Below are 25,347 nucleotides of genomic sequence, written 5' to 3'. Positions count from 1 at the left end.
AAAATAAATGAATTCACTTTAAAGCATCTGTACTCTATATTCTACCAAGCGTGTTAAAATACTAATCTCTCCCCCGTACCGCCCCTCAGACTAAACACACGCCCACTTTCCCGACATCCTTTCCGCTGCTCTGAAATATTACCGAGTCCATTTTCGTGCGCTCGCCCACACATGCATGTACAGATGAAGGCGCGCTATGGGCGGCCTCCCCGTCCGAGACGCACCTTTCCGGAAACTTTATTACTATTTAGATGATGTGATGAAAGGGGCGTGGCAACCACAATGTAAGAGGCGGGGTTAGAAAAACAGCCACCAAAATAATATCGCCATTGAGCCAAAGATAATATATAATTAGTGGAAAGCTTAAACTAGCACGTTACAGAACCTTTAAATAATTTCCTTGGTGGAAAGAAAATATTTCACAGTACATGCATTCTTTCATGAACAAGGAATATGTAAATGCAAGAGGGGAGCAAAGGAAGGCATGCAGGGATGGAGAGAGAGAGGTCATGCTAAGTCACGTATGAATCCCTTTCAGTGATGGTGGCTGACACTAATAACGTAAGTGACCCATTTTCTTTCTTGTCTGCAGCCCTCATGTATGCTAAGCATGTGTTTCATAAAATGACTCCTAAATGAATAGTCTATTTTCAGCTTGGATTCACTTAAAAAAATAAATAAAAAAATGACAAGAACCGAGCTTAGTCTCAAGCAGGGTATCCACATACCAATTTTTAACCTAAAAAATGGACAAGTGTGTGCTTATTGCTTTTAAAGCAGGCTAACGCTGATTCTGATTAGCAATCATTGATAATAAAACTTTGGCTAGCTGATTAGAATCGAGTTAAATTATGTATTCCACTTTAGCTAGTTAGTTACTGTTCATTGAAAAGCCCAGCGTGTAAATTGTGTTTAAAAATGCTTATGTCATCTTAAAATGTGAATGTATAATTCAACCAGCCTAATCTGTCTGTTTATAAAGTCGATGAATAAATCAAAATTTGCAAAGAAACACAGCCTTTCACCCCCAACCGACAACAACTAATTTAAACGGACAGAAAAGAAAACTGGAGTAGACATTTATGAAATTGCAGTCAATTTGCTTTTAATATGCTCTCATTATCGTTCCATTGAATAAAAAATGAGGACTTCTATCGGGTTCTGCGCTTTGAACTGCCGGAGAGAAATACAGGAAAACAGCTTGGAAGCTCTGGGGATGTGACATCAAGGCTAAACCTTCGTGTTATTGCTAGTTGCACTGTGGAACTGGGGGCGGAGCTAACGAGTGCTTTAAATCTAAAAACTGGGAAGATCCCACAAAGATAGGATATATGTAGATTAGATCTTTTCTTCATGGAGGCAGCACTTGATGACAGAACAGCAATTAAGATACCACACTTATCTTACCATGCTCGCTTCCTCAAAACTCAATGCAGCTCTGCTTACCTTTTGACTAATTTTACATTCTTATTCGTCCCGTCATGCATCCTTGAGTTTGTGACTGTCTACCGGGAATTAGCCGAGGAAGAAGTCAAAAACATGCAGGCCGGGCCTTTTTCCTGAGCTTGTTCTAGGTGTGCAAATGAGTGCGTGCTTCGGCTTGAGCGGAGGACATCAAGTGCAGAACCCAGGAGACATTTCATCGTTGCTTAAAGAGGGAACGCATGTTGATGGGATCATGCTGGGTCAGCCGGTACAAAGAGATGTCCGCATGGGAGTACACTACAAAGGTTTTTGGTTTTACTCTCTTTATTTTTATTTATAGACCACAATGTTGCCGATAAATGCACATTTCCTTGCAAAGAGCAGACCGATTAATGGTCGTCACATTTTTTCCCTCTGAAAAAAGACCTTGAGTCAAGCTTTTATCGTTATACTACAGGAATCCTTCGCTATTCACGATGGATAGAGACTGAGATCAAAGTGAAAAAATTGACGCAATGCTACTTTTTTTTAAATGCTATAGATACATCCCAAATCATAGGTTGCAAAGGAAAAAAATACAGAAACCCCTCTCCATTATGGGATTAGGGTTTGTGCTTTGGCTATTACGCAGATTTTTCATTTCACTTCCAATTAATCGCAAGGCAGTGAAAAATATTTCACTGCCATCATCAGTGCGACTATACCGTACCAAATTCCATTCAGAATAACTGCCTGGAGGGACGATATTTAATTCAAATCAAGAAACGCTTTCTGCAGTACTGCACCTGTGCCTCAGCAGTTTTTTTTTTGTGCTTTTTGAAACACAGCTGTCCAGCTTTACAAAGTGTGCTGAGCTCACACAGCAACTCCTCCGCTCCCTGCACCCCCCGCCTCTCTATTCCATCATCTCCTTTCCAAACGTGCACTCTTCCAAGCCCATGGCCCCAAAGGACGCTGTCTCTTTGACCTCGCTGGAGCCTGATGCTCTGTTCTCTGAGCCACCACCACCCCATAGCATAAAAAAAAAAAAAAAAAAAACTCTACAGGGGAATAGACCTTATTGTGTCACAGATACACAAACCTGACTTGGTTGCACACGCAAGTGTTAGTAGGCAGAAGCATCATCGACAGATTATGATGTTCAATAATCATTAGATGGTGTCTGTTATTCCTCAGACAACAGTGTGGTAAAGAAAACATAATTTATCATAGAATAGCAATCGCCACGACATTTTACAGCACCTGTGCCTTTTACTGTCTGCGTATTATGAATAGTTATATTTTAAGGTAAGCAGAACTGCAATGAAATTCGTTGGCGCATTTCTTCATTTAGCTGAATGTGTGTGCAAATTCTTTTAGCTGTTCCTTAAACAGTAATATTAATTATGTCCCTGGGATTTGGCATTGTTGGAGTCAGTAAAAATCTAAAATGCACACGCGACAGAAAGCTTTGCATACAGAGGGGCACTTGGACTGTTAGCTTTCCCTCACAGCACAAGTTGGAATTCAAAAACAACACAACACACAAGGGCTTTAAAAATAAATGGACCCGCTTGCTCTGAGGCTCCCTTGTCAAAGCCATGACGCTGATCAAGGATGCCGTTTCACTCACCCCTTGATTAGCTACATCCCTTAGCACTTAGCATGAAAGGCTCTCTATTCCGTCCCTTGAGGAATCTGAGTGGTCACCCGCCGACACACAAATAGTCGCCAGCAACAGTCTGAGAGACTTTCTTTTCCAAAGTTCCTGACAAAATCAAATAGAAAGTAGAGATGCCCGCATGGAGCTTTATATGTACTTTAAATGGAAGTCATATATTAAAACTTCACAGAGGGAGAAGTTGCGCGCAGGGGGGGAGGCAAGAAAGTTTTTTTGCCCCCGTCACATTCCCCTTGATTAGGACTCGAGAGTCGCTTTGGGATCTCCTCTGGTGTAGCGATCGGGCTTTTTAGCATCCACTCGCCACTTCAAACGACAAGTGCCTATCTCTAAGGGCCACTCTTTCCATCATTTTGATCCACAGCCCAATAAGTCAACCATGTACGCTCCATGTGCATTACAGGAAAGTCATAACTTATTCATGTCATCATGTTAGAGACCTTTTATGGGAGTGGCGTGCTCACGGACATAATATAAATGTCAGTTGAGGAAAATTGTTCCACAACGTTATTCTTCTATGGCCTGAGGTGATCACATTTAATGCACCTAATCAAATTTTTATGGATCAAGTTATAGCATAAAATTCATGTTTGGTTTTATGGGGCCTAAAAATCTGACCTAAAGCCGTTTTGAATTTAAATTGCCAGTGCATTAATTATTGGTCTAATTTGCAAGGTGGAATATACCTTGAGGTGAGGTATTTAGTCCTGGCTTAATATTTATATTTAAAACCTGATGGCAAGAAATATGGAAATGTAAAAATCTTGGATTGCATTGAGTAACACGTGCTTATTTGAGGTAATGGATTTAGTAGGGAGGTGACGTACTAACTGAAGATGAGCCTAATAGAAACAACATGTTTATTAGAGAGGAGGTTTATTATTTGTACAAAATCATTTCCATCTTCTCAACTGCAGAGTGAATGAGGTATGTAATAATGGCGTGGCGTTAATTAAAGAGGAGGCCTTTTTTTTTTTTTTGCAAATGCATCTCTAACTATTCAACTGCATGTTCTTTTAGGAGGCATTTTTTTCCATACTAATTCACACATGTGTTTGAGAGGAGCTCTTTATTTTCTCAACTCTACAGTATTCAGTAGAGTCTCAGAAAAATGTAAATGGAATGTACCTATAGGGGGGACTGATCATTCATACACCGGTGGGACAGCTGCTGCCATCCAAGAAGCTGTGCCAGGCCCACTGGGAGGAAATTAGGGACCGGTGCCTTGCCCATGGACATTTTGACAGCTCTAATTAGAGGTGAAACATTTATTAAAGGAAATGCCTGCATTTTTTATAAATGCATTTTTTATTATATACTGTATTTCAAAATATTATGACTGCTAAAATGTATGTATTTCTACCCCAAAAAATATTGTGATCACTTCTCAGTAAAATAAAATTACTATGACACAGAATGAATAAAGATTTTAAATGTCACTAATACTATTTCCTGAAAACAGTAATATAAATATATATATATATGAAAGGGGTCTTTTAAAATCATCCGAGGTGCTGCATAAAGCTACAGAAAAAGGAGAGTGAGTAAAAACTTTACAGAGCCAAGCTGGGTCTGAAGGTTGTAGGATAATTGATGCACGGTATATTTTAGCGGGAAGAGCACTATTTCAGAAAACGTGCAAACTGAAATGTATGTCATTTTGCAGGAAGGGCGGCTCCAGCTTCTTTCTAGCTTGCGTCTTCGAGAGCAGCTTTGCTTGCGTTGCTGGGTGGTGTTACTTCTCTGTATGTACGAATATCTCGGGAATTGGCTTTGTGGCTCACTGGCTGATTAGATGTCCCACCTTTGTGCTTCTGCGAGGACGCAGGCACTTGAATGGAAGCACTCACACATACATATAACCTTCCTTCTCCTCTGCAACATTCCCCGCCCCCCCTCCCCTGGGGTCTTGTTAATCGCAAACACCTTGGTGGGATGTGGTAGCAAAAGCGCGCGTCGACCTTCCAACAACTAATGCAAAGATCATTCAGAGTCTATTGTGATGATAAGACAAGACTTCCGAGCTATTAACAGCGAGCATTACGACGGTTAGCCACGACTCAGTCATTTAGCTGAAGTCAAAGTGCTCAAGCTATCATAACACAATTAACAACCACAGTAAAGCTTTTGTGATTGCGAAACACCAGCCCCAAATGAGAAGCTCTCAAATATAATAGAACAATCTTTTCTCAGTATATTGTTCTAACAGTATCCATTTGTATCCATCCTTTTCCATGTCCTAACTCGAAATAAGCAACTGGAGCCTATGCCAATTTTGACATCGCATTATGTAATAAATACAGGCAATCTGGACTGAGGTCCAAATAAAACTAGACACACATAGGCGACGGACAGATGACTTTGGATTCAATACAATGATATGCACCGAGCCTAACCTCTTTGAAATGATAGCGGAATATATTTTTAAGAGCATCATCTTGCATTGATTGCGCTTCTCTTTTTTTTTGTTCTCTACCAATGCAGTGGATGGGGGGGGGCTTCAGAGTTACACAAAACTTACAAAATTGCTTTCCCGATGAAAAGGATGCACTCTTAAAATGTTGATGGAAATTCAGTCTTCTTTTCTAGCACAGAGGGTTCTGGGTTTACGACAAAATTGACAAAAAAAATGTTTCAAGCTTACAAATATGTTGTCACGAGGCACAAAAAGGCACACCGAGTTCCTAATAAACAGTTTATCCGACAATTCATATTTGTAGTTACAATTATGGCGTTATTAGCGTAGTGATGGATTACCGATTTTGACTTGGACTGTATTACTGATGATAATGGTCTCATATTAATTGACTCATAAATTAGGTGTGTTTGAAGTAGTTGAACACCATGCTATGAAGCTGTTTGGTGAATGCAACATGACAACAAAGCAGGCTAGCTTTTAATTGTTCTGCATGTCACTCCACATTATATTTTCTCATTGTATTGTCTGCCTCTTCCACAGTTTGTGCAGGTGCACAGAAGGTCCCGCAGGCACAGTGACACCAGTGCCAAAAGAAAACAGCGCAGTTATCAGCATCATCATTTTCAGAAAAGTGCTTCTATTGGATTTCTTCATCCATTCTAAAAGGCACAGAGACGAACGAGGCCATTCCCACAGCCGAGTCCGAGTCAGAGGAGAGTCGGTGTGCATTGACTTCCTTCCCCCGGGGTGCCTCGACAATCTGTTCATTCTTTACCGTTTCACATTTGAGTCACCTTGTGGAGAAGATACGGGCAAACGCAAAGCAAAGTCATGCCTGCGCATTAACTTTCCCATCAAGCTTCTGCTAACCTCCTGACTGCTTTTATCAGCAAAACTAATGATTCAAAAAAGAAAAGAAAAATCTGAGAAAATTTCATTATTGACTTGCACGTGAGATTTATCCTAAAATTGTGGGATATTTCTCTTGCCTTTATAGTCTCTCAAAATATTTTTTGAAACCAATTACTACTTTCCTGTTAGCTAAGGCTTTGGTGCCATCTTGTGGCTTCACTTTTGCGTCATTTTCTGGAATGTCTGCTGTACGCTCACTTGCTCCTTTTTGCTCCTCTTATTTATTCGTTGTGTTATTTATTCATTATTTATTCAGCACGCTGTTGTTTACTTGATTGTCTATTGTGTTCCATCTCTTGTCACCGTGGGATAGCGGGGAACGAAATTTCGGTTTCTTTGTGTGTCTTTGGCATGTGAAGAAATTGACAATAAAGCTGACTTTGACTTAAAGCATTTTAGGGGGGAAAAAGTGATTTCGAAAAGCCAACCTCGAAAAGGCTAGGTTTCACTACTGTCCATAAAACAAAGCTATCTTGAGACCGCTTTTGAAAGTTGATTAACCGTCCACACACTCTCGAAATGTCCTGCCCTTTAGAGAGAAATGATCAAAGTTGGACGCTGTGTCACTAATGGGCCTGGCTAACATGTAAAGCATACCAATTAATTAGTTATTTGAACGTAGCAAACGAAAAAGAGTAATTACTGCAGTGTGTTCGATTGTAAATCACAACCGACTGACGCGCTTTGACTGCACAGCTGCTTGTGTTGATAATATTTACCGGCTGGATCCCAGAGGAGGCCAAATCCATAAATGTAGCCCAGAGGTATTCTTTAAAGTCAAAGCAAAATAAACATCAGTGCGTAACAAGGCAATGACAGACAGCCGAGGTTACCAGCAACCATGTGATTGACTGCAATTAAATAGTCGAGTCACTCACTATTCAGACAACAGTAAACACCAGGGGTGTGCAGCTCTCCATTTACATTCATGAAAGCTAAATTAATATATTATAGCAAAAACATCTTCATCTTTGGCATTTAATATCAGGCCATGGAAACAAATGAACCAACCAAACATACATGGACGCTGCGATTAATTCTGTTTTGGGGTTTTAAGCTGGAAAAGAGGTTTGTGCTTCTCTAACTCAAATATTTAGCATTTCAACTTAAAAAGGTCTTCATAGCATTCTGATCCATGTCAGTTATATGCATTCAAAGCAAAATGTCACCTTAAATGCTACTTTCAGCAAGTAGGACAAAAGAGATCTTTGGCGCTTTTGTTCACCTATCAAGGTCCAGAGAGACAGATTTAGGAAATCTTCTCATTAGTGTGGCACAAATCAGGTAAGTGACATCTGCAGAGAAGCCAAGCATGTTAGCAGACTTATGCTTTCCAAAGCAGATGGCACTGATGAATCCCACAGAGAGTTCTCGCCGACAGTGAAAAATGTCGTGTATGAAAAGACTAAACTGGTGAGATGAGAAGAATTTCAGACAAATTTAGACGATCTTTTTTTCCTCCTCAAGGGCTTCCCCTACATTTCTTAAGTGTCATTTATAGTAATAAATACAAAAAGGATTGTAGTGAAGGGGCTGGGCCGACAAATGAAAGCCAGAGTAGCGAGAAGAGGATTCCTGGCTGCTCAAATGATTTTAGACCACCAAATATCTGCCACTAGCTTTTTATTAGTGAATGGTGGAAAAAAAATACTGAAACATTAAACATGCGTATTCAAATATTTAAAGAATGTCAAATTAAATTCACCTCTAAAGGTTAGCGTGGATTATAAATTCATCCTGAAATCTCACCTGTGAGCACAATATGCCTGAGTTTATTGGAAGTGGAGTACTTCAAGCCCTGTGTCATTGTTTACGCTCTTAGCAGTTTTATAATTGTGGAGAAAAATCGATGTTTGACCCAAAAGCGAAGCACTGACTGCCGAGTAGCACAAAGAAGCCCGCGGTTGGAGCGGTCTTGGAACGTGAAACAAGCAACAATTCCACCATGACTACTACTTTGTGTCGTCTTCAACCTTCGCAGAATATAACGAATGACAAGGCACTTTCCAATTTTAGAAAGCAGACACGCATCAAGAAAAGCAACCCTCACCATTCCCCCAAAGCCCTCGGGTGGAAGCTTACAGCAACACGCAACGAATTGTCGGACTACTTCTTAAAGTGTGTGTATGTGCGTGTTGACCTTTGACAACTTTTTTTTTAATAGGATGCTTATAAATCCTGGAAAAAAAGTGTGCAGGTCACCCATTCATTAACTTGCTACTCAGCTCAAGTTTACCCAAGGACGAATTACAAGTACGGTTAAATAAGGCCCGAATTCCAAAAGCTATGCAGGATTACACAAAAGTAGCTCTTTTCAACATCCAACGTAATTTGGTACCTCGAGGTTGGCCGCAGTCTATTGAATTGGCTGAATGGGAATGAACTGGAAGTGGGAGGACACAAAATGTCTCTGTTGGCAGACAACACAAAAAGGCCAGCACTGAACTGTTGCCCTTTACTGTGTGTCTTCGTGGTGGAATTCATCGACCGAATGAATCTATTGTCATGATGTTCTGTTATTTACGTAGCTGACCCAGTTGTTGTTGAGCATTCTACCCTGGAAATACAAATAATACCAGAGTTTTCCAATTTATATTGCTCGCCAATGTTTTCTGGGGGGACGAAGCAGAGAAACGTTTTGGCAATCGAGCGCCACATGGATGTCCTCGGTTTTTGTCCTTGGACGACAATGTTGTGTTGTTGTGGCACTAATTGCACCTTCTTTCACTGCGATGATGTCACGACGTTTACTGTACTTGGCTGACGCATGCCACCTACACGCTTATAGAAACAAAGCCAGATACTGTTCAAAAGCATTTCAAGGCAAGCCGAATTGTACCCTTGGGTGAAAACACTTGAAAGAGCAAAAACCAAACTAAGCGGAATGTGGGAAGAAAAAATACATGGCGACGAGAGACCGACAATTATCAGTGAGTGGCATTTTGAGTCACACGTCACTTGAGTCTCCTCAAGAAGAGGACAGTAAGAAACAGGTTGTGCTCTGAAAAACACACTTGGCAGTAACCACTTGCGTTCATGCCAAGTTAGATCCTTGGAAGTCAGAGACATTCGAAATATGTCCTCCAGAAACGCTGCTAATCGAAGGAAATAATGTTGCACAAGGAAGATAACAATTTTGGATTACATGTATTGCATTTTGTGTACCTTATGTAAAGTGGCCACTAGATTAATACACAAAATGCCCCAAAGCTAATTTTAAAGAAATGGAACGAAGGCTCTGCTCTAGGGTGATATTTGCAGCCACATAAATCAGTCACTCCACTGAGTCAAAGACTAGCCACTTCTGTAATTATGCATGAATATTGCAGACGTTGTTTTGACTTGCAATTTAAATGGGATGTGTGGGAGAAAAGTTAAAACTATATTCTACAGCCAAACTATAACCTACGCGTTTACCCTTTTAATGTGGGCCAATCAATCCACAAAGATATCTTGGGGCTGCTTCACTATTTACAATATAGGATAGGATAGACTAAAATTTTCTGGAAAAAAAAAAAGACTTGACCCATTACTGTATGAAGGTGACACCAAGGCTTGGTGACCTGTTTCTTACTGCAAGACAGCTTTCTGATTGATTACCTTGGAGTCCACTGGCTTCAAATGTAGCAGCTTATACAATCATGCTACTTTTTGGAATGTAACACGTTGTGCCATTCCTCTCTAGCCACAAAAATATATATTTGTTATCATATCACTGTTTTCATAGACCCTAATTTTATAGGCAAAGATTATTTTTTTCTCATTAGTAGTTTCAGAGTCAAATGCCGTTTTCCCACTGAACGCATCAGCAAACAAAAGCAATAAGGAGAAAATGGATATTTCGGAAATTGTTTGAGTAGAACTATCTGATGAATGTTTTTTAGAACTCCATCCCACAAATTGAAGCGGCTACATTCAAGTACTATTTTATTAGACTGCATTAAAAAAAATTGTATCGAAATCAGAGCTTGACAGCAGTTTACAGCATATAGCAATGTAGCTTTGGGACCAGATTAGAGCCCCACACACACCAAAAAAAAAACAATGACTCAATATGATGGACAGTCCTGCAGTCTCATTAAAAAGTGACTCAGGGGAAATATGCTAGAGGGCATTCCTCACTCTCAATAGCACACAAGCTTGATATCTTATTTATGTATTGTGCTTCTCGCAACTTTGGAGACAGACTTTCTTTATTGGATCTCAACTACAGCAATCATCTCACAGTTCTTTTTTAGTCAAATGTGAAAATCAGTATTCTTGATCCGAATGTGCTGGCGCCTTATGTCAATGGGTTGGAAATCTAATTTCCGCCATTATTTCCACACAGGCTGCTGCTCGGCACAAAACGAGCCAAGACGAATGCCGATGAGATGGCGGTTCCTGAGAAAACATTTGGGTGGAGCCGCTCAATTAGGATGTGAGGGAGGAGCGGCATCCGATGGGAGTGACTGAAACGAGAGTGGGACAACCTTTGACAACACCACACACATTTGGCGTTATTTTCTGTAATTCTGTAATTTTCTTTGGGAATCTTTGTAATTATGATAGTTGGCAGTCAAGAAGTTCTGGCTCACCTGCGACCCTAATAAGGACTTAAGCTATAAAACAATAGATGAATCCAATGACTACCCATCTCCCTCGTGTTTCAGACTCTTCCTATAAGTAACACATGAGCAAGAGTCATTTTGACCACTCCAAAGGGATGCGAGACTCAGTCATGCATTACTCCCTGCGGTACATTGCCATCGCTATTGCAATCTGTGTAAATAAAACCAAGTGTAGCAGAGCATGACATTTTCCCACAATCATAATTTACTTTTAGCAAAAGGAACCTTAATCTCCCTGTTGTGTGAGACTGGCTTATCTCGGGAAGTTAACTTCAGCACAAACAGATGGACACCAGGAAATGGAGCTTTTTTTAGTGTCCATGAGTTAAGGTGACGATAGCGGTGCACGCGGAGTGATTCAAGCTTGCAGGTGGTGAATACTCATTGCCAAATGCTTTTATGATAGTGATACACTACAGCACATTCCTGTTCAGGAACAATCGTCATCATGGCAGGAGTCCTGACCTAGTATTCGCGTCTGACGTCAAACTGTTGAAAGGCAATGTTGAAGCGGAAGTCAAATCACACCATTTCTTTACATTATGCACCCCTACAAGCATAAACAAGGTCTTCTGAAAATGATTGCGCTTGTGGAATATGAATTAAACATAACAATCCACACATTTTTATGCATACGTATCTCGGCAGGCTGCCATTTTGTATGTTAGTCACTTGCTGTCAACCGAAAATAATCTGACGGTGGCAAACTCGCCACCCCCTGAGGTTAATAGATTTTTATGCTTCATATTAATCCAAAGCAATAATAATCTGAAATCTGTGTTTAGACTAGTTGGGGGGTGCGCATAGAAATATTGTAAAGAAAGGTTTTGACTTGACTTCTTTCAGGCCTTTTGGACTCACTGAGCAAGTGCAGTATGAAAATGGCTTAAGGATCGCCAGTGGAGGAAAAGAACAAAATCTGCTTAAACCTGCTAATTTTATGTTAAATGGCCAAATGGATCAATTATTAGAACTCAGCTCTTTTAAAAAGAATAAAAAAAAACTGTTCCATATAATTGGATTCAAAAGCCGTGTGTCTGGGGAGTACCGATATTCATGTACATGTGCATTTCTGGTCCTCACTAAAACATGATGTGCAAGCAAATTGGCAATGTTCCCTTTCTTCCTGGCATCTATTAAACAGACATTTGTGTTATTTGTAGTAGTAGCTTTCATCATCACGCCACACAAAAAGTTTTCAAAGTCTCTTACGCATCTTCATATTGACAGCAAAATTGTTGGGTGAAAAGCAAAAATCTTCCCATCTGCTCAGCACATCCTCAAATAATTTGGTCGCATTTTTTCTCCCTTCCTGTCCTATGCCCGCTGCCCTCAAAGCGTCCTCGTGAGATCTCATCACTAATGAAATCAGCGCGCCCATTTAACTAATGTAGCCATGGCAACTATTTCTCAAATGATCGCGGTGCCCTTCTGTGAACGTATTCTGAGAAAATGCAAACCGATTATGATGCAACCCAAACAGTATCCATCTATTTCATCCTTGATTGATCTAATTTGATGTACAAGAGGACATCATGCAAACAAACAGTTAGTCAAAGAATGAGTATAATCCATGGATTCAAACTAATTGGAAATGTCTCAAGACAAAAGTCAATCAAGGAAATTCAGTTACATCACCAAAGTCAACCCAAAATATTAGTTTTTGAAAAACCTCCAATATTTTTCATAATTTATGATGACTATATATGAAATAAAAGTTAGTATAGATAATAATAAATGTGTGTTCTCTTGCCGCAACCAATATATTGTAATGGGAACCATCCATAACTGCTGTTCCACTCAATCCTATGTGTTACCAGAAAAATAAAACTAAGTTCTTATGTTGAGAAGGACATGGCCTCTAGCCAATTTATTATGTTCTACAACAGAGATATTAAAACTCAAGCGATACTCAACTTGAAAACAAACAGAAAACAGTGACCATGGCCTTTTGCAATCCTTGGCCCAAATTAGCCAAGGACTCTTGCTGAAGGCATCAAAAAACATTGAAAGTATATGTAGTAAATAAACACAGAGACAGGCCACTTAATGCCTAATCCCCTAATGCCATAGAAAAAAAAAAAGAGCTATGTTTACCATAACTTGTTTGGTGTTAAGCAGCTGCCCTGACATTTTATTCATATAGCAAATTGTGTTTTCAATCCTTTATGAATATTTAAAAACATGCCGACGAGAATTCTAATGGGATTTTTTCAGACATAATACATAACCGACAGTGCTTTGTTTTGAAACCAATAACTTTCTAAATGCCTTTTTCTGCCGGGACAAAAAAAAAAACAAGCGAGCCATACGGAGAACGAGTGGAGGCAAACTTGCGGCAAACTCTTGAATGAAATTAGTCCATCACCTTTGATCAGACATTTTTAAATGAGTCGCTTTGGTACCAATATTCAACATTCCTCTTCCCAATACAGGACAGGAAATTAAATTTGATAGCTATCACTATGCTGGAAGTTAGTTTAATGTTTAGACAACAACCATTTAATCATACCCAAGAGTGAGACAAAATTGTGCAACTACTGGAGAACATAAATGTGGCAGGGAAAGAAAATTTACTGTTTCCATAAAATATTTTTTTTATCGCCTTCAAACCAAGACCTGTACATTTTTATGATGAAACACACAAATCTAATCCCTCGTGTGTTTACATGCCAGTAGGGATTAATAATAATGGGGAACATCATAGAAGGAAACTTGGCAAAGGGGAACAAAAATGAATAATAAATCAGAAAAGGGATTGGACTATGAAGGCATGCATGACCGACAGCTCTTCTATCAAGCTCCCTTGTGGTCATGCATAGTCGGAAATCTTGTTCATGTTTCAAGAGCTTGGATGAAACTCAAGCGAGCGAGATAACACCCATGGGTGCTTGCATCAGACACGATATGTCTCTTTACAAACCACCACGGAGCAGCTCTGCCATCTGAGATGTGCTGTCAGCTTCTTTATTAGTTGGAAAGTGCATCATTAGGAAGAAAATTTGGGGGTTGACTTCAAATTTCAGGTTATCTGTAATCTACCTGAATATTTTTTGGATGACTTTAGTCATTTGAAAAACGGACAGATACTTGTCGGCTCCAAAAGTGATATGTCGTCTAAAAACGACCAGCTTCTGGCATTCAAAAACTGTATCTAATCTGAACAAAACAATTGGTATTATTTTTCAATCATTATGATTAATTTAGCCGATTTTGTTCCTCGGTCACGTTGGCAAAGCAATGGCGGAACATGCTGTTTTGAAAAGCCTGAGCAAACTCGAGTTCCTTGTTCAAAAGGCAACCTGGAACTTTTTTTTTTTCCTTCTCAGTATGACCACTATGTATAAATTAATAAAAGAGAGAAATAATTTTCTTTTTTTTTTCCATGCCAAAAAATGAATCTTGCATATGATTGACAAGAAAAGCATTCTTTTATTCTGAGTGAATGCATATGGCATTTAATAATTGACGTTGAAAACTAGCATTGTCACGCAACTCCCGGGGACTTGTGGGGAAGATGTGACAGTGAAGAATCGACTAAGTGGGACAAATGCTTCAGAAGTGACCAACTAACTCAAAATTAACCAGGAATTTAAACTATTTTCATCCATGTTTGTGTCAGTCCAAGAGTGACAGCAATGTGCTGACCTATAAAAAAGTAGCACAGAGTGATAGAAGAGAACCCCACAGAGTGATACATTAGCAGGAAATTGCCAATCTCTGACATAAGATTTAAATTGAAACTACAGTTTTGATTCTTTATTGTTACATTTAGTATTCTTGCACGGTGCAACTTTCTGTTAAATTAGTGTATTAGACATAAGAGTACAGCCAGCACTTACTTACTTGCCTGGCCTTTTCAGAGAGAATTTGACAAGACCAAAGTGGCCCGCGATCCTTGAGATAAGCGGTTTAGAAAATGGACGGATGGATGGAGGGATGGATGGACGGATGGCGTCCAAAGCGCACATTCAAATAGTCATTTGGACTTGGCAAATTCGACAATTAGATGTGTGGTAAAGTCCGAGTTAGGAATAGAGAAAAAAAAAAAATCTATCAACACAAAGTGGCTGGCACACTCAGGTCACAGCTCCTCAAACATAAGCAGCGTTTTACCCCTCTTCTGCCTTCCATACTATGTTGAGGCCTGCAAATTCATCAATTCCAATCCCACAGTGGAAACTTGCACACAAGGCAGCAAGCAAATTGGAGAAAGCCTTTTGATCGCAAAATAAGAAAAGACACGAGGAAAGTGAGAAAAAAACCCGTGATTAAAATGTCAAGTCGACGTCGCGCTTACACGAGCAGTTGTGGTGTGTGATTGCAACAAGCATATCTCTATCGGAGCGGATGCATCTGGCATTTGGCATTGTTCGTTTTCCCCGTTGCGAATTCCGTGGCCAGTGGTCATTGCTTCTACTTCTGAAGAAGAAGCTAGCTGCATGAATGTGTCCAATGCCTCCTCTCTCTCATCTATCGTTGCATTTGAGCCAATTGTCGTTTGGGTTTCTTTTTAAGCACATACGATTTCACCTTCTTACAGGGAAATGATATGATGCCAATTTAAATTCTGCAACCGTCACATGGTGGTAAATCATGGTTAGAGAAAAACAAATGTGACTGGCAAGTCATTTTCAATATAATGTGTCGCTTCTTACAGAGGCAGGCGGTCAGCACAATCTCGTGTGCGTACAGTCTGTCGAAGCCTTGACGAGCAAGTGATTCTCTATGTAATAGTGCCATGTGATCCACACGATGTAGCCAGCCAAGATTGATGGAAATCACCCTGCATCAAGACAGGCAAGGAGGCTCTGACTCACAGTAGCAGTCATGTCCGTCCATACATTTGATAAGCCCGGCAAATGGCTCAAATCTATTGGAAAACATGGTACACACAGCAATTTTTAATAGTTTCTATATATATTATGGTCAAACCATCACATACTCAGACACTAATGAATAAAACATTTTGAAATTAACAATTGATGGACGAATTGATTAATATTAAAAAGGTTGTATTAAATATGCTTACAAATATAAACTGCATAATTGAAAAGTGTGTCTTATTAAATTAACAATAAAAAGGATTAGTTTTCCCTCCATACAAAAAGTTGTCTAAATTGCCACTTCATTTCAGCAACAAAATGTGCCAGTTGGCATACTAAATGTGCTAAACTGTCTATTTACAAAACATGGTCAGTCATCTTGCTCACTTGCATGCATAATTAACCAAAAATATAGTCTTAACAAGTATGACATTGAACAGAAATATAATTAGCCAAGAGTTCCCAAAAGAAATGAAAATAATCGAATTAAATGGGAAAAGCCTGCTTATAAACTTGTGATTCAGGTATTGCAAGAGAGCAATCATGTTCATAGAAAGGCAAGACGAAAACACTTTAGTATTTGTCTGAGGAAGAGTGAAACCAACGTGACAGCACATCGTTTGACAGCATTCGTATACTTTGCTTTATTTGAAAGGCCAGCAGTCATATCACCTAGCTTTTCATTGGCTATCTATTCTATCTCACTTTTGACAACGGGGAAAAAATAAACCAGGGTTGGATGATTCACTGGGAGCCTTGCACTATATGCTGACTGCATTTAGCAGTCAAGGATACTTTCCTTTTCATTTGCAGCTTGAACAGATGTGAAGGAACGAGTAGTCTCGGAGCAAAATCACATAAGATTTTTTTCTTTTTTTTTTAAAACATAACACAAGGTTAAATGAATTCCTAAAACCATCCATTTTCTATACAGCTTATCCCACTTCATAGCTGAAGTGTCCCCAAGGTGACTTCAGATAGATGACACCCCAAGACTGTTCTCCAGTCAATTAAAGATTGCCTTGAGCGACAGGAGTGCGAATTAAGTCATGCAAATGAACAATTACTCCAACAGCAACCTACTAAAAACATATTAAAAGCTGAATAGTTGAAGCAAATAAACATCATCAGATATTTGACAATGACTTTTATTGTCTAATGCACGATGAGTTGATCGTAAATGGAATTCCTCGTCAGGTGTGACCAAGTAAACAATGAACGTTGCTCATGAGGAAAGCTTTTGATGAGTTGCCACGGTTAGCTGCAAGCGAGGCTTCCGGCGCGTAGTGACTGCCTGGGCTTGTGCATAATAACGTTGATGATTTGACTCTGATGCTGAATGCTTGCTGACCTTTGTTAGCGTTCTCATTCAGTCGACAGAGGCTTTACTCCACATCCGACTGGCTGAAACGACCTCGACGGGGGCACCTAAATGCGTCTGCTTCTATAACCCCCTAATGTGCTAAAGCCTTAGAAAAAAGAATTTTAAAAAGCATTGGCTAAAGCACTGAGCTCTTCTTAATGAACAGATATGAGTCAGTCCGCTAAGGAGGCGGGTACCATTGATAGATCATTACGCTGGAACTTCTATCTATCTCCAATGAGTGCATTGTTGTACTGAAAAATCACAATTAACCATTTTGTGATCCCGTCTATGAACTCTGATGCTAATCTTGACTAATGGAATGTAGGGCACGGCGTTTATTAGCACATTCCTCACGTTCTTTGTAGAGGTCACATGGTACATAGTCAATAGTACAGCAGGGATGTGATTATGGGGTTCCTCGCAAACATCGTTAGAATTCAAAGATGAGCAACGATTATGCTAATATTTGCAAAAAACCTTCTTGGGTATGGGAGCCACAGTAGGAGTGATTAGAGAGAAAACTGCCAAAAGCATCCCAAGAACCAGGACGTCTGATAGCCAGAAGCTAACCTGCACTCAATTAGCTCACAGAGTGGCTAGAGCGCAAGTCAGTCCCACTTTCTTCCCTATTTTGTTCTGCTTGGGATCTCGACCAATGGAAAAAAATACAAATCTGATTACAGCTACCTTTAACCATTCCTAAAGAACACCACGACTGTCAAATCCAATTTAGATTCGAAGGACGCAGGTAAAACAAAAAGTACCAACAGTCCAGATGGAGCCGTTCCACGTTTTCCTCTGTTTTGATTTCATCATTTCCTTTTCCAGTCAAACATTGGACGGCGAGAAAAGATATCTGGATGCAAAGACGTGTAGCATAACTGAAGCGGCCCCTGTGGCGTCTCTGCAACAGGGTAGAAACGGGAGAAATGCCATGTTGTCATCAGAGGATGCTCCAGATTCTCACTGAGGTCTCACAGAAGCCTTGAGCTATATCCAAGGCCCGCCTCCATTGTGACACATTTGGGTGATGTGTTGTACCTGAAGGGGGGCCGCTGGACTTTGCACTGCACCAGTCACTCGGGGACGCACTGTAACATCCACAGTCATTGGGGAAAGGGCGGCTGTCTCTCTGCATATACGCAAGATGGTAAGAGTGAAAGGCAAAGGGGGGAGCGCCGGCTTTTCTCATTCCTCTTCGGGGACAGTGGCCGGATAGTTGTTTATATCTGTCTGCTATAATCAGGAGATGTGTCAGCGTTATCTCCCTTGAAGCAACTTGATCGCTGAGGTTTTCATGCGAAGAAATGAGGCATGCCGTCGCCTGGCTTAATGAGGTTGTTCCAAAGTACGGCTCGCATAAACAACATCGGCGATGCCGAGCCAAAAGCGTCATATTCTTCATCTTCTTGGGCGGCTTTACTTACTTTATTGCACGTCTGGGAAGGACGACAAGTGGCCTTCAAACTGCTGTACAGCACTAAAACAACAAGCCTCGCATGAAATAGCACGACAAGCACTTCTGGTGGGGAAGGCCAGCTACTTTTTACTGAAGGCTTAATGTATCTTACAGCGGTGCACCATTTTGTTTTGTACAACACATGCTGGTTTTGGGATACAAGACAAGTAGGGACAGAACCTGAAGGCTGCAGAAAGACACAATGTCGTCATTTGATTTGTCGAGAAAGAATCGTGACCTCCAAAAGACAAAATGCGAGTAACCTGCTTCTTGTAATGAGATGCATGTCAAAAAATTGGAAGTCCTCCATTGTTGTACTTGGTTTATTGTCACCTTCCTCGACATCACTGAACTTTCTCACTTTCTCACTCTGCTGTGATACAGAAAGGAAGGTTTACCATTCTGAAAAGTTGTGTGCCAAACAATGCCGCTTTTCCACTATCAGTTCGGATTGGGTCTGGACGACTTCATTTTTTTTTCCTCAGCGCAGAAACAAAGAAAGAGGCAAATGGTTTTTTACTTCAACAGAAAACATTAAATGCATCTATAAGACCAAAATGACAACAAGGGTCTCCTGCATTTATGTCTTGACCGATGCAATTCTATTTCAGAGGCAGCGGGTGAAAAGACCGCCGCAGTAAAGTGGAGACAGTATCATGGAAAAAATCGTTTTAGTCAACTGTTATGATCCGTTCGACTAGCAGGTTGTCATCCAAACCAGACAGAATACAAGCTGAAGGACAAGAAGGAAGGATATGTGACATGGAAAAAAACAAAACATGACCAACTAAAAATCAGAGCATGTTGCTGCAAATTTCATTGGGCCCAGTTTGTTTTTGTTCCTTGCAATGAACAGCTCAGTGTATCACTCACATAATTAGTCTTTGGTGTAAAGTGTAATTTGCTCAAGGTACCTCGCTGGCCGTTAACCTGGGAAGTGCTGCCCTCTTTTGAATGGGGTCGTACGGCATACAAGAACATGTTGGCAAAAGAAAGACACATTTTCATGCTACTCTTTTTTTTTTTTTTTTTTAACGGCAAGGGTGTTTAAGTGCAGCAAAGCGGTTGCATGGCTGTGTCATTTCCATCTGTGCTCTGATCTCGCGTGCCCTCCCTGCTACGCTCTCTCCCTCTCGCTCGGGCTTCTCCTCCATGTGACTGTTCTGCCACTAAAAGACAGGAACTATTCTTGTCAGCCAGCCAGACAAACCAACAGCTTTTCCGTAGCTGGCCAGCAAGTACTCTCACGGGCTCTCATCACCAGAATATTTGGGGAAAAAAAGAAGAAAAAGCAATGAGGTGGTTGTGGGGTAGGGGCTTACATCAAGTGATTTGACATAAAACCTGCGTCCCTAACAGTCACTTTAGACAAGGGAGCTGAGGTGACCTTCTCAGATTTCATCCTTAGATGCTTTTTTTCCCCCTCCCATCCACTCTGTCGCTCGCTCTCTCTTTCCCAGAACATGTGAGTAATTAGAGCACTTCCCGTATACACCACAGCCATTTTTTTATTTTTTTTGCCTTTCTGCCACTGTGCATAAATGTGTGCAGGAAGTGCTTCATTAAAACGTTGCTGTCATCACTCGAGTGTCTGTATAAAATGCTCAGGAGAGTAGGAGAGAGGGATTGTGGACATCGCGCATATGTACAGTACGATACATCAGGGATGCAGAACCATTTTAATCCTGTTATAGGCATCTTGGAGGCATAGTAAATTAGGGGGGGGGGAATAATTAGCAAATATCCATCTATTATCTCGTCCTCAGAGTTGTGGGTGAGGTGGAGCGAGAGGCAGTATACACTTTGGACTGGTTAATCGCATGCAGGGCCAAATAGACAAATGTTCACACTCATATTTACAACTATGGACAATATAAGATGTTCGACTGAGAAACCGTAATTTGACAACCTAATCTCAGGACAGACACATACATGCAAATTAAGCACGAGATCAAAATGCTGCCTTGATTTTCCAAAAAGTGGTGCACTATATATTATGAGCATTCATAGATTTCTCTCAGGTCTCAATTGCGGAATTGCATGGGCCAATAGCGTTTTGCTCACTTAACTTCCGCTGGCAGCATGAGTTCAATTACCACTCAGAAGGGTGTGATTCTAGGTGCGAATGGTTATGTGCCCCGTTTGTCAAAGGCACCAGAACCAGCCCAGGCTGTATTATAGTCTGCATTTAACCCAATTTAAGATGGAATAAACTCTGGTTACCTGCACCCTTGAACAGGATCAGCAGTACATAAAATAGATTGATGGATGCGGGCCAGATCAAATGCTCTTAAGGACCATGTATGGCCCACCGGCCGTAGGCTTCCCACCTATGTAACTGGAGCCTAAGTGTGCAAAATGCCTTATGTCTCACACGAGTAGGAATGGGTTTATAAAGCTAAATGGCAATAATTCTTAAGGATCAGTGCACAACACGTCTGCTGATTTGCATATGTTATAATTCCTGTGACCCGCCTGTGGGGCGACACCTCAGCTCGGTGTCATTTGCACCTGAAGGCAGCCACTACCTTGTGTTACATTGTGCTTTCATTTTATTTTCTTCTCGTTTTATAATAACCTCCAAAATGATCATTTGGGAGTTAAAACATCAAAAGTTGCAATAAATTTCATGTATCATTGCTGCCTTCAAAAGCAAGATAAACCGCGTCCATCGTCAAAAACTGATGCAAAATGTGCGTCTTGATTGAAAAGCAAGAGAGAATTAAAAAAAATAGCAGAATAAAGCAACAAACCCGTCTAAAGTTCTACAAAAAAGAACCGGAGCTGCTAAAAGACCGGGTCGCTCCTGCACACACCGCCCATCGCGAAGCAATTTGTACCCGCCACCTTTCCCTACCCCGCTCGCATTACGCTCGAAGCTTACCGTCGAAGACCTTGAAACGACGACGGCCAAGACATGCGCGATTTCTTCAGTCCGGGTCGGTGTCCCGTGTCCACGGCATACGTCCGGTCCATGTTGAGTGGTTTGAGGTACCGCTCGGTGTCGGAGAAGCCTCGCTGTCTGACGCGCTGGTGGCTCTTGCGCACAAGGAGAGCGTGGTGGAGCGGCGAGAGCGCAGCCTGGTTCTGCTGCCTCCACAGATGTTTGGGAGCCTTTGCACTCACGCCGGCGGCTCCGACGCCGCCGCCGGCCACCGAGGGCTGCGTCCCCACTTTGCCTTGCTCCATTTCACTCCTGTTCTTTTTTTTTTTAACAATACTTAAGGTGCTTTCTAATGCAAATGTTTGGCTGAAGCATTAGTGTAGGTAAACTTTAAGGCTTGTTAAACTCAACTCCATGAATTATCTCTCTACTGACCCACAGTACATCCATGTGGTTTTAAAGAGGTCCAAAGTTGCATTTTTGCCCAAAGTAATGTCTACATTCATGCCCACTCCAGGAAAAGGTATCACATGCTCACTTGAAGACCAATTCTGTATGTGCACAACTTTTAATGTGCAAAGAAAAGAAAGAACTTTAAGTCAAAAATCACGCCTCCATTCCCTCCTCGAATGCTCCTGTGCAGGATCCACATCCGGCGGCAAATATAGGAAAGCAGGCAGGAGCGTACATTAAACATGAGAGACCCACCCAGAGCACCTCCCCTGCCATCCTGCGAGCGTGAGGAGGCAAAGGGTGGCCCAACTTGGCCCAATCATTTAACCACACTCACAGCTGGAAAACAGCCCAGTGCTCCAAATAAATAATGATACTAAAATGAAAATAAAATAAAATAAAAACAACATCTTACAACTGTGCAGAGCAGACTTCAAATGGGAGGGAAATGAGAAAATTAGGTCATTCACAGATATAAATACAATACAAAGAATAAGACAGAAATTTTAAAAAAATAAAAATGTGTTTTGGAATGCAGTAAAGTTTGTCAACATCAAAATATGGCACAACATTGACATCGCCAAGGAGCTGCAGTCATTTCAGAATTGGTTCTGACAACAATGTCTGACCTCGATTTTGTAAAAATATATTTGAATTCTCTCAAATGCAATGAAACCAAGGTTGAATATTTTCTACCATAATTCCAAAAGAACACCAATTTTCAGTCCGCAGTAGAAAAAAATGGCAGGAATACCCCACTATCAAATCTGAACTTCATTTGGGGTTAAGAGGATATTCAGAGGCACTTTAAATGGTGGCAAGTGGGTGCTGGGTGAGTCCCATTGAACACAGGCTTGAATGTGATTAAAAATACAATAAGCAGAGCTCAAACCTCTGCCAAGACTTGAGAATCATAAATAATTATCTCAATTGCTTGATGGGGGGATAAAAATTAAGACGTTCCAGGCGATATTTTTGCAATTCAGAGCTGACGATTGTGATAAAGAGCATCACAAAGTGGGAGCCAGCTGCCACACATCTGCCAGATCACGGCCCAACTTGGCCCCAATGTGGACGGACTGACACAACAAAAATTAAATGCATATAAATGAATGTATAAATACTTGACCTATCTCAAACTGCACCTTCATCCAGAAGGGCAACTCAACGGAATTACTTATTCTTGGGGTCTCCCCTCTTAAACGCTTCATGGAAATGAGGTCATTACCTCAGCAATCCATAATGACCACTGCACAATTAGGGATGGGTGTCAATGACCTCATCCATCTCAGGTGGCTTCGACCCTAGAACAGAACCAGCCTGTTCATCCCCAAACGTACACATTGATGACAATTAGCAAGCAAGCACGCTGCTTAACCGCCACGCAAACTAATTACCGTCCAGAGTGCTCGAAACAATCCACACGTTTGCGGCGTCACATAAACATGTGTTGATTTGAGTTTCCGTGCTCTCTGAAGCTTCCCCAGAATGTTGTTTGAAAACAATTTGCAAATTTACAAATGCCCCAACACACCGTTTCATCAACGTCACGTTGTTTAGCAAAAACAGCTACTTCGCTGGTAAACACTCGCATCTACTCCCACAATCTCGCATGTGAATTTTGCCGTACTGATTACCAGTAATAAAAACATACAGTAGCACTCTTGACTCCATCTTTTGTGTTACTCGCACACACCGAATTATTAAAATGCATCTTGCGTTGCCTTATATGCCCAAAAGTCAAAGTTGAGAGTATTAAAGCGTGGCACCTTTGTATAGATCTCCACACTGCGTATTGAATTATAAATGAATTATGCCTGAAGCGAGGCAAAGATGCATAGCCTGTGTTAACATTCTTTCCATAACCCATTCCCTCACTTACAAATTCTGGATTTGTGCATTTGATTTCAAATATGTGAGAGCGCTTGAGAGCTGTCACACTAACTGGACAGATTGGGGTTGATCTAGAAATACGTACGTGGCTTTTAACCCCCACAGTGGATTAGCCCAACACGTTAATAAATAGTATGTATTAAAAGAGTTGTTCAGCAAAGCGACCAAGTTCCAATAACAAAATCATTTTGTTATTATTAAAGTTATTTATCAATAAAAACACAAAGGACATTTTGCTTCTAGACTGAATTTAAAATACATACATTTGTTATCTTCAGGAACTTGTCTTTGTTTTTATTTGGCTCATATACTGGAGTGGTCACACACGTGCATGCCAGACTTTTGCCTTCTACGTTGCCTTTTAAGTTATTCATTGATGTCGACCGTGATAAACTGTGTTGCTACCGATTTGAAACATCTAAACATCTTCTAGTCTGGTTGCAGTTGATACTAAAGTTGCACAAAAGTTTAAAGCTCAGCTGTTTATGATGTCAGCCAAGAGCCCAGAAAATCTCACTGGACTTCATTTTAGCGAACATGTAAGGATTACTTACATAAACCAAATGAAAATAATGACATTAAACTAAGAGTAACAATGATGCATCCATGCATCTTTACTCCAGTGATCCATCCATCAGCATTCCACGACAAAAATCCAAGTGTAGCTTTTCTTACTGGGGACTTTTCTGAATTTCATTTCCACCAGAACCCTTACTGCACCACTTCATTAGAATAAAAAAATGAGTCCTGGTGAGGTCTTTTATTAACACAAGTATGACCGATCAAACAAGCAAATTGTCGTAAAATTGGATGTTTCACCTCCGAGAAGTGAAGAAAACAAGGCAGTGTTAGATAATCAATTCGTCCCATTCTGTTCTCAACTAGCCTCAAAGAGTCACCCAATCATTTTCCAATTTATTGAAAATGATAGACACACACACACACACACACACACTTGACACTTTAGTGTAAAAATAAGCACACACAGCCAACATTGGGCTGTCTCTTCATCCTACGTCATTTCCCGCTGGCTGATGGCAGAATGATTCAGTCTAAGCTACAAGTCGAAGCTTTTTGGGTTGGTGACGCATGGTAAACAAAGCCAAAGAAATGTCAGCAAGGCAGACAAAAGCTTCTTATAAAGGAACACTAAATCATTTGTGTGAACTGTTACAAAGTTGCCTGATCATGCAATCCACACAGTAGACTGTAATTTCCGACATCTTTTTTTTTCTATTGATCACCCTTTTTTTTTTTTTTTGCCTTTGAATTCCATTAGCGGGGCTTTATTATCCCGTCTCGATAATGAAAGCCCCCATAGCAAGCCTTATTAGTAGGCGGCCGCCGGTGTCCTTGTTGTTTACCCGCTCACTGCAGGTAGCAGCATTCTTGGCAAGCACAAAAACAACATGAGGAGGATGAGGCATGTTTTTCATTCCT

At 40.7% G+C, this 25,347-nt stretch overlaps 1 protein-coding gene and 1 long non-coding RNA gene across 3 annotated transcripts in view; one reads left to right on the top strand and one right to left on the bottom strand.

Moving 5' to 3' along the window:
* Nucleotides 1-22,254, bottom strand: part of pde4d (phosphodiesterase 4D, cAMP-specific) — a 91,181-nt gene extending 68,927 nt beyond the window's left edge. The window contains exon 1 of one of the 2 annotated variants that reach the window (XM_088377348.1): nucleotides 21,562-22,254. In XM_088377348.1, the coding sequence (XP_088233474.1) occupies nucleotides 21,562-21,866 (305 nt within the window). In that variant the 5' untranslated portion in view covers nucleotides 21,867-22,254. The remainder of the gene's footprint in view (nucleotides 1-21,561) is intronic. The other variant, XM_088377351.1, reaches the window with a different exon arrangement.
* On the top strand, nucleotides 1,410-6,747 carry LOC148397824 (uncharacterized). Its single transcript, XR_015858812.1, has 3 exons — nucleotides 1,410-1,730; nucleotides 4,220-4,344; nucleotides 6,045-6,747. It is a non-coding gene; the product is annotated as an uncharacterized LOC148397824 (long non-coding RNA).
* Nucleotides 22,255-25,347: the final 3,093 nt, after the last annotated feature.

The sequence above is a fragment of the Syngnathus floridae genome, chromosome 5 (assembly GCF_059516105.1).
Source record: "Syngnathus floridae isolate MCC-2025c chromosome 5, RoL_Sflo_1.0, whole genome shotgun sequence".
Lineage (NCBI taxonomy): Eukaryota > Metazoa > Chordata > Actinopteri > Syngnathiformes > Syngnathidae > Syngnathus > Syngnathus floridae.
This window is presented reverse-complemented; position numbering and strand designations above follow the sequence as displayed.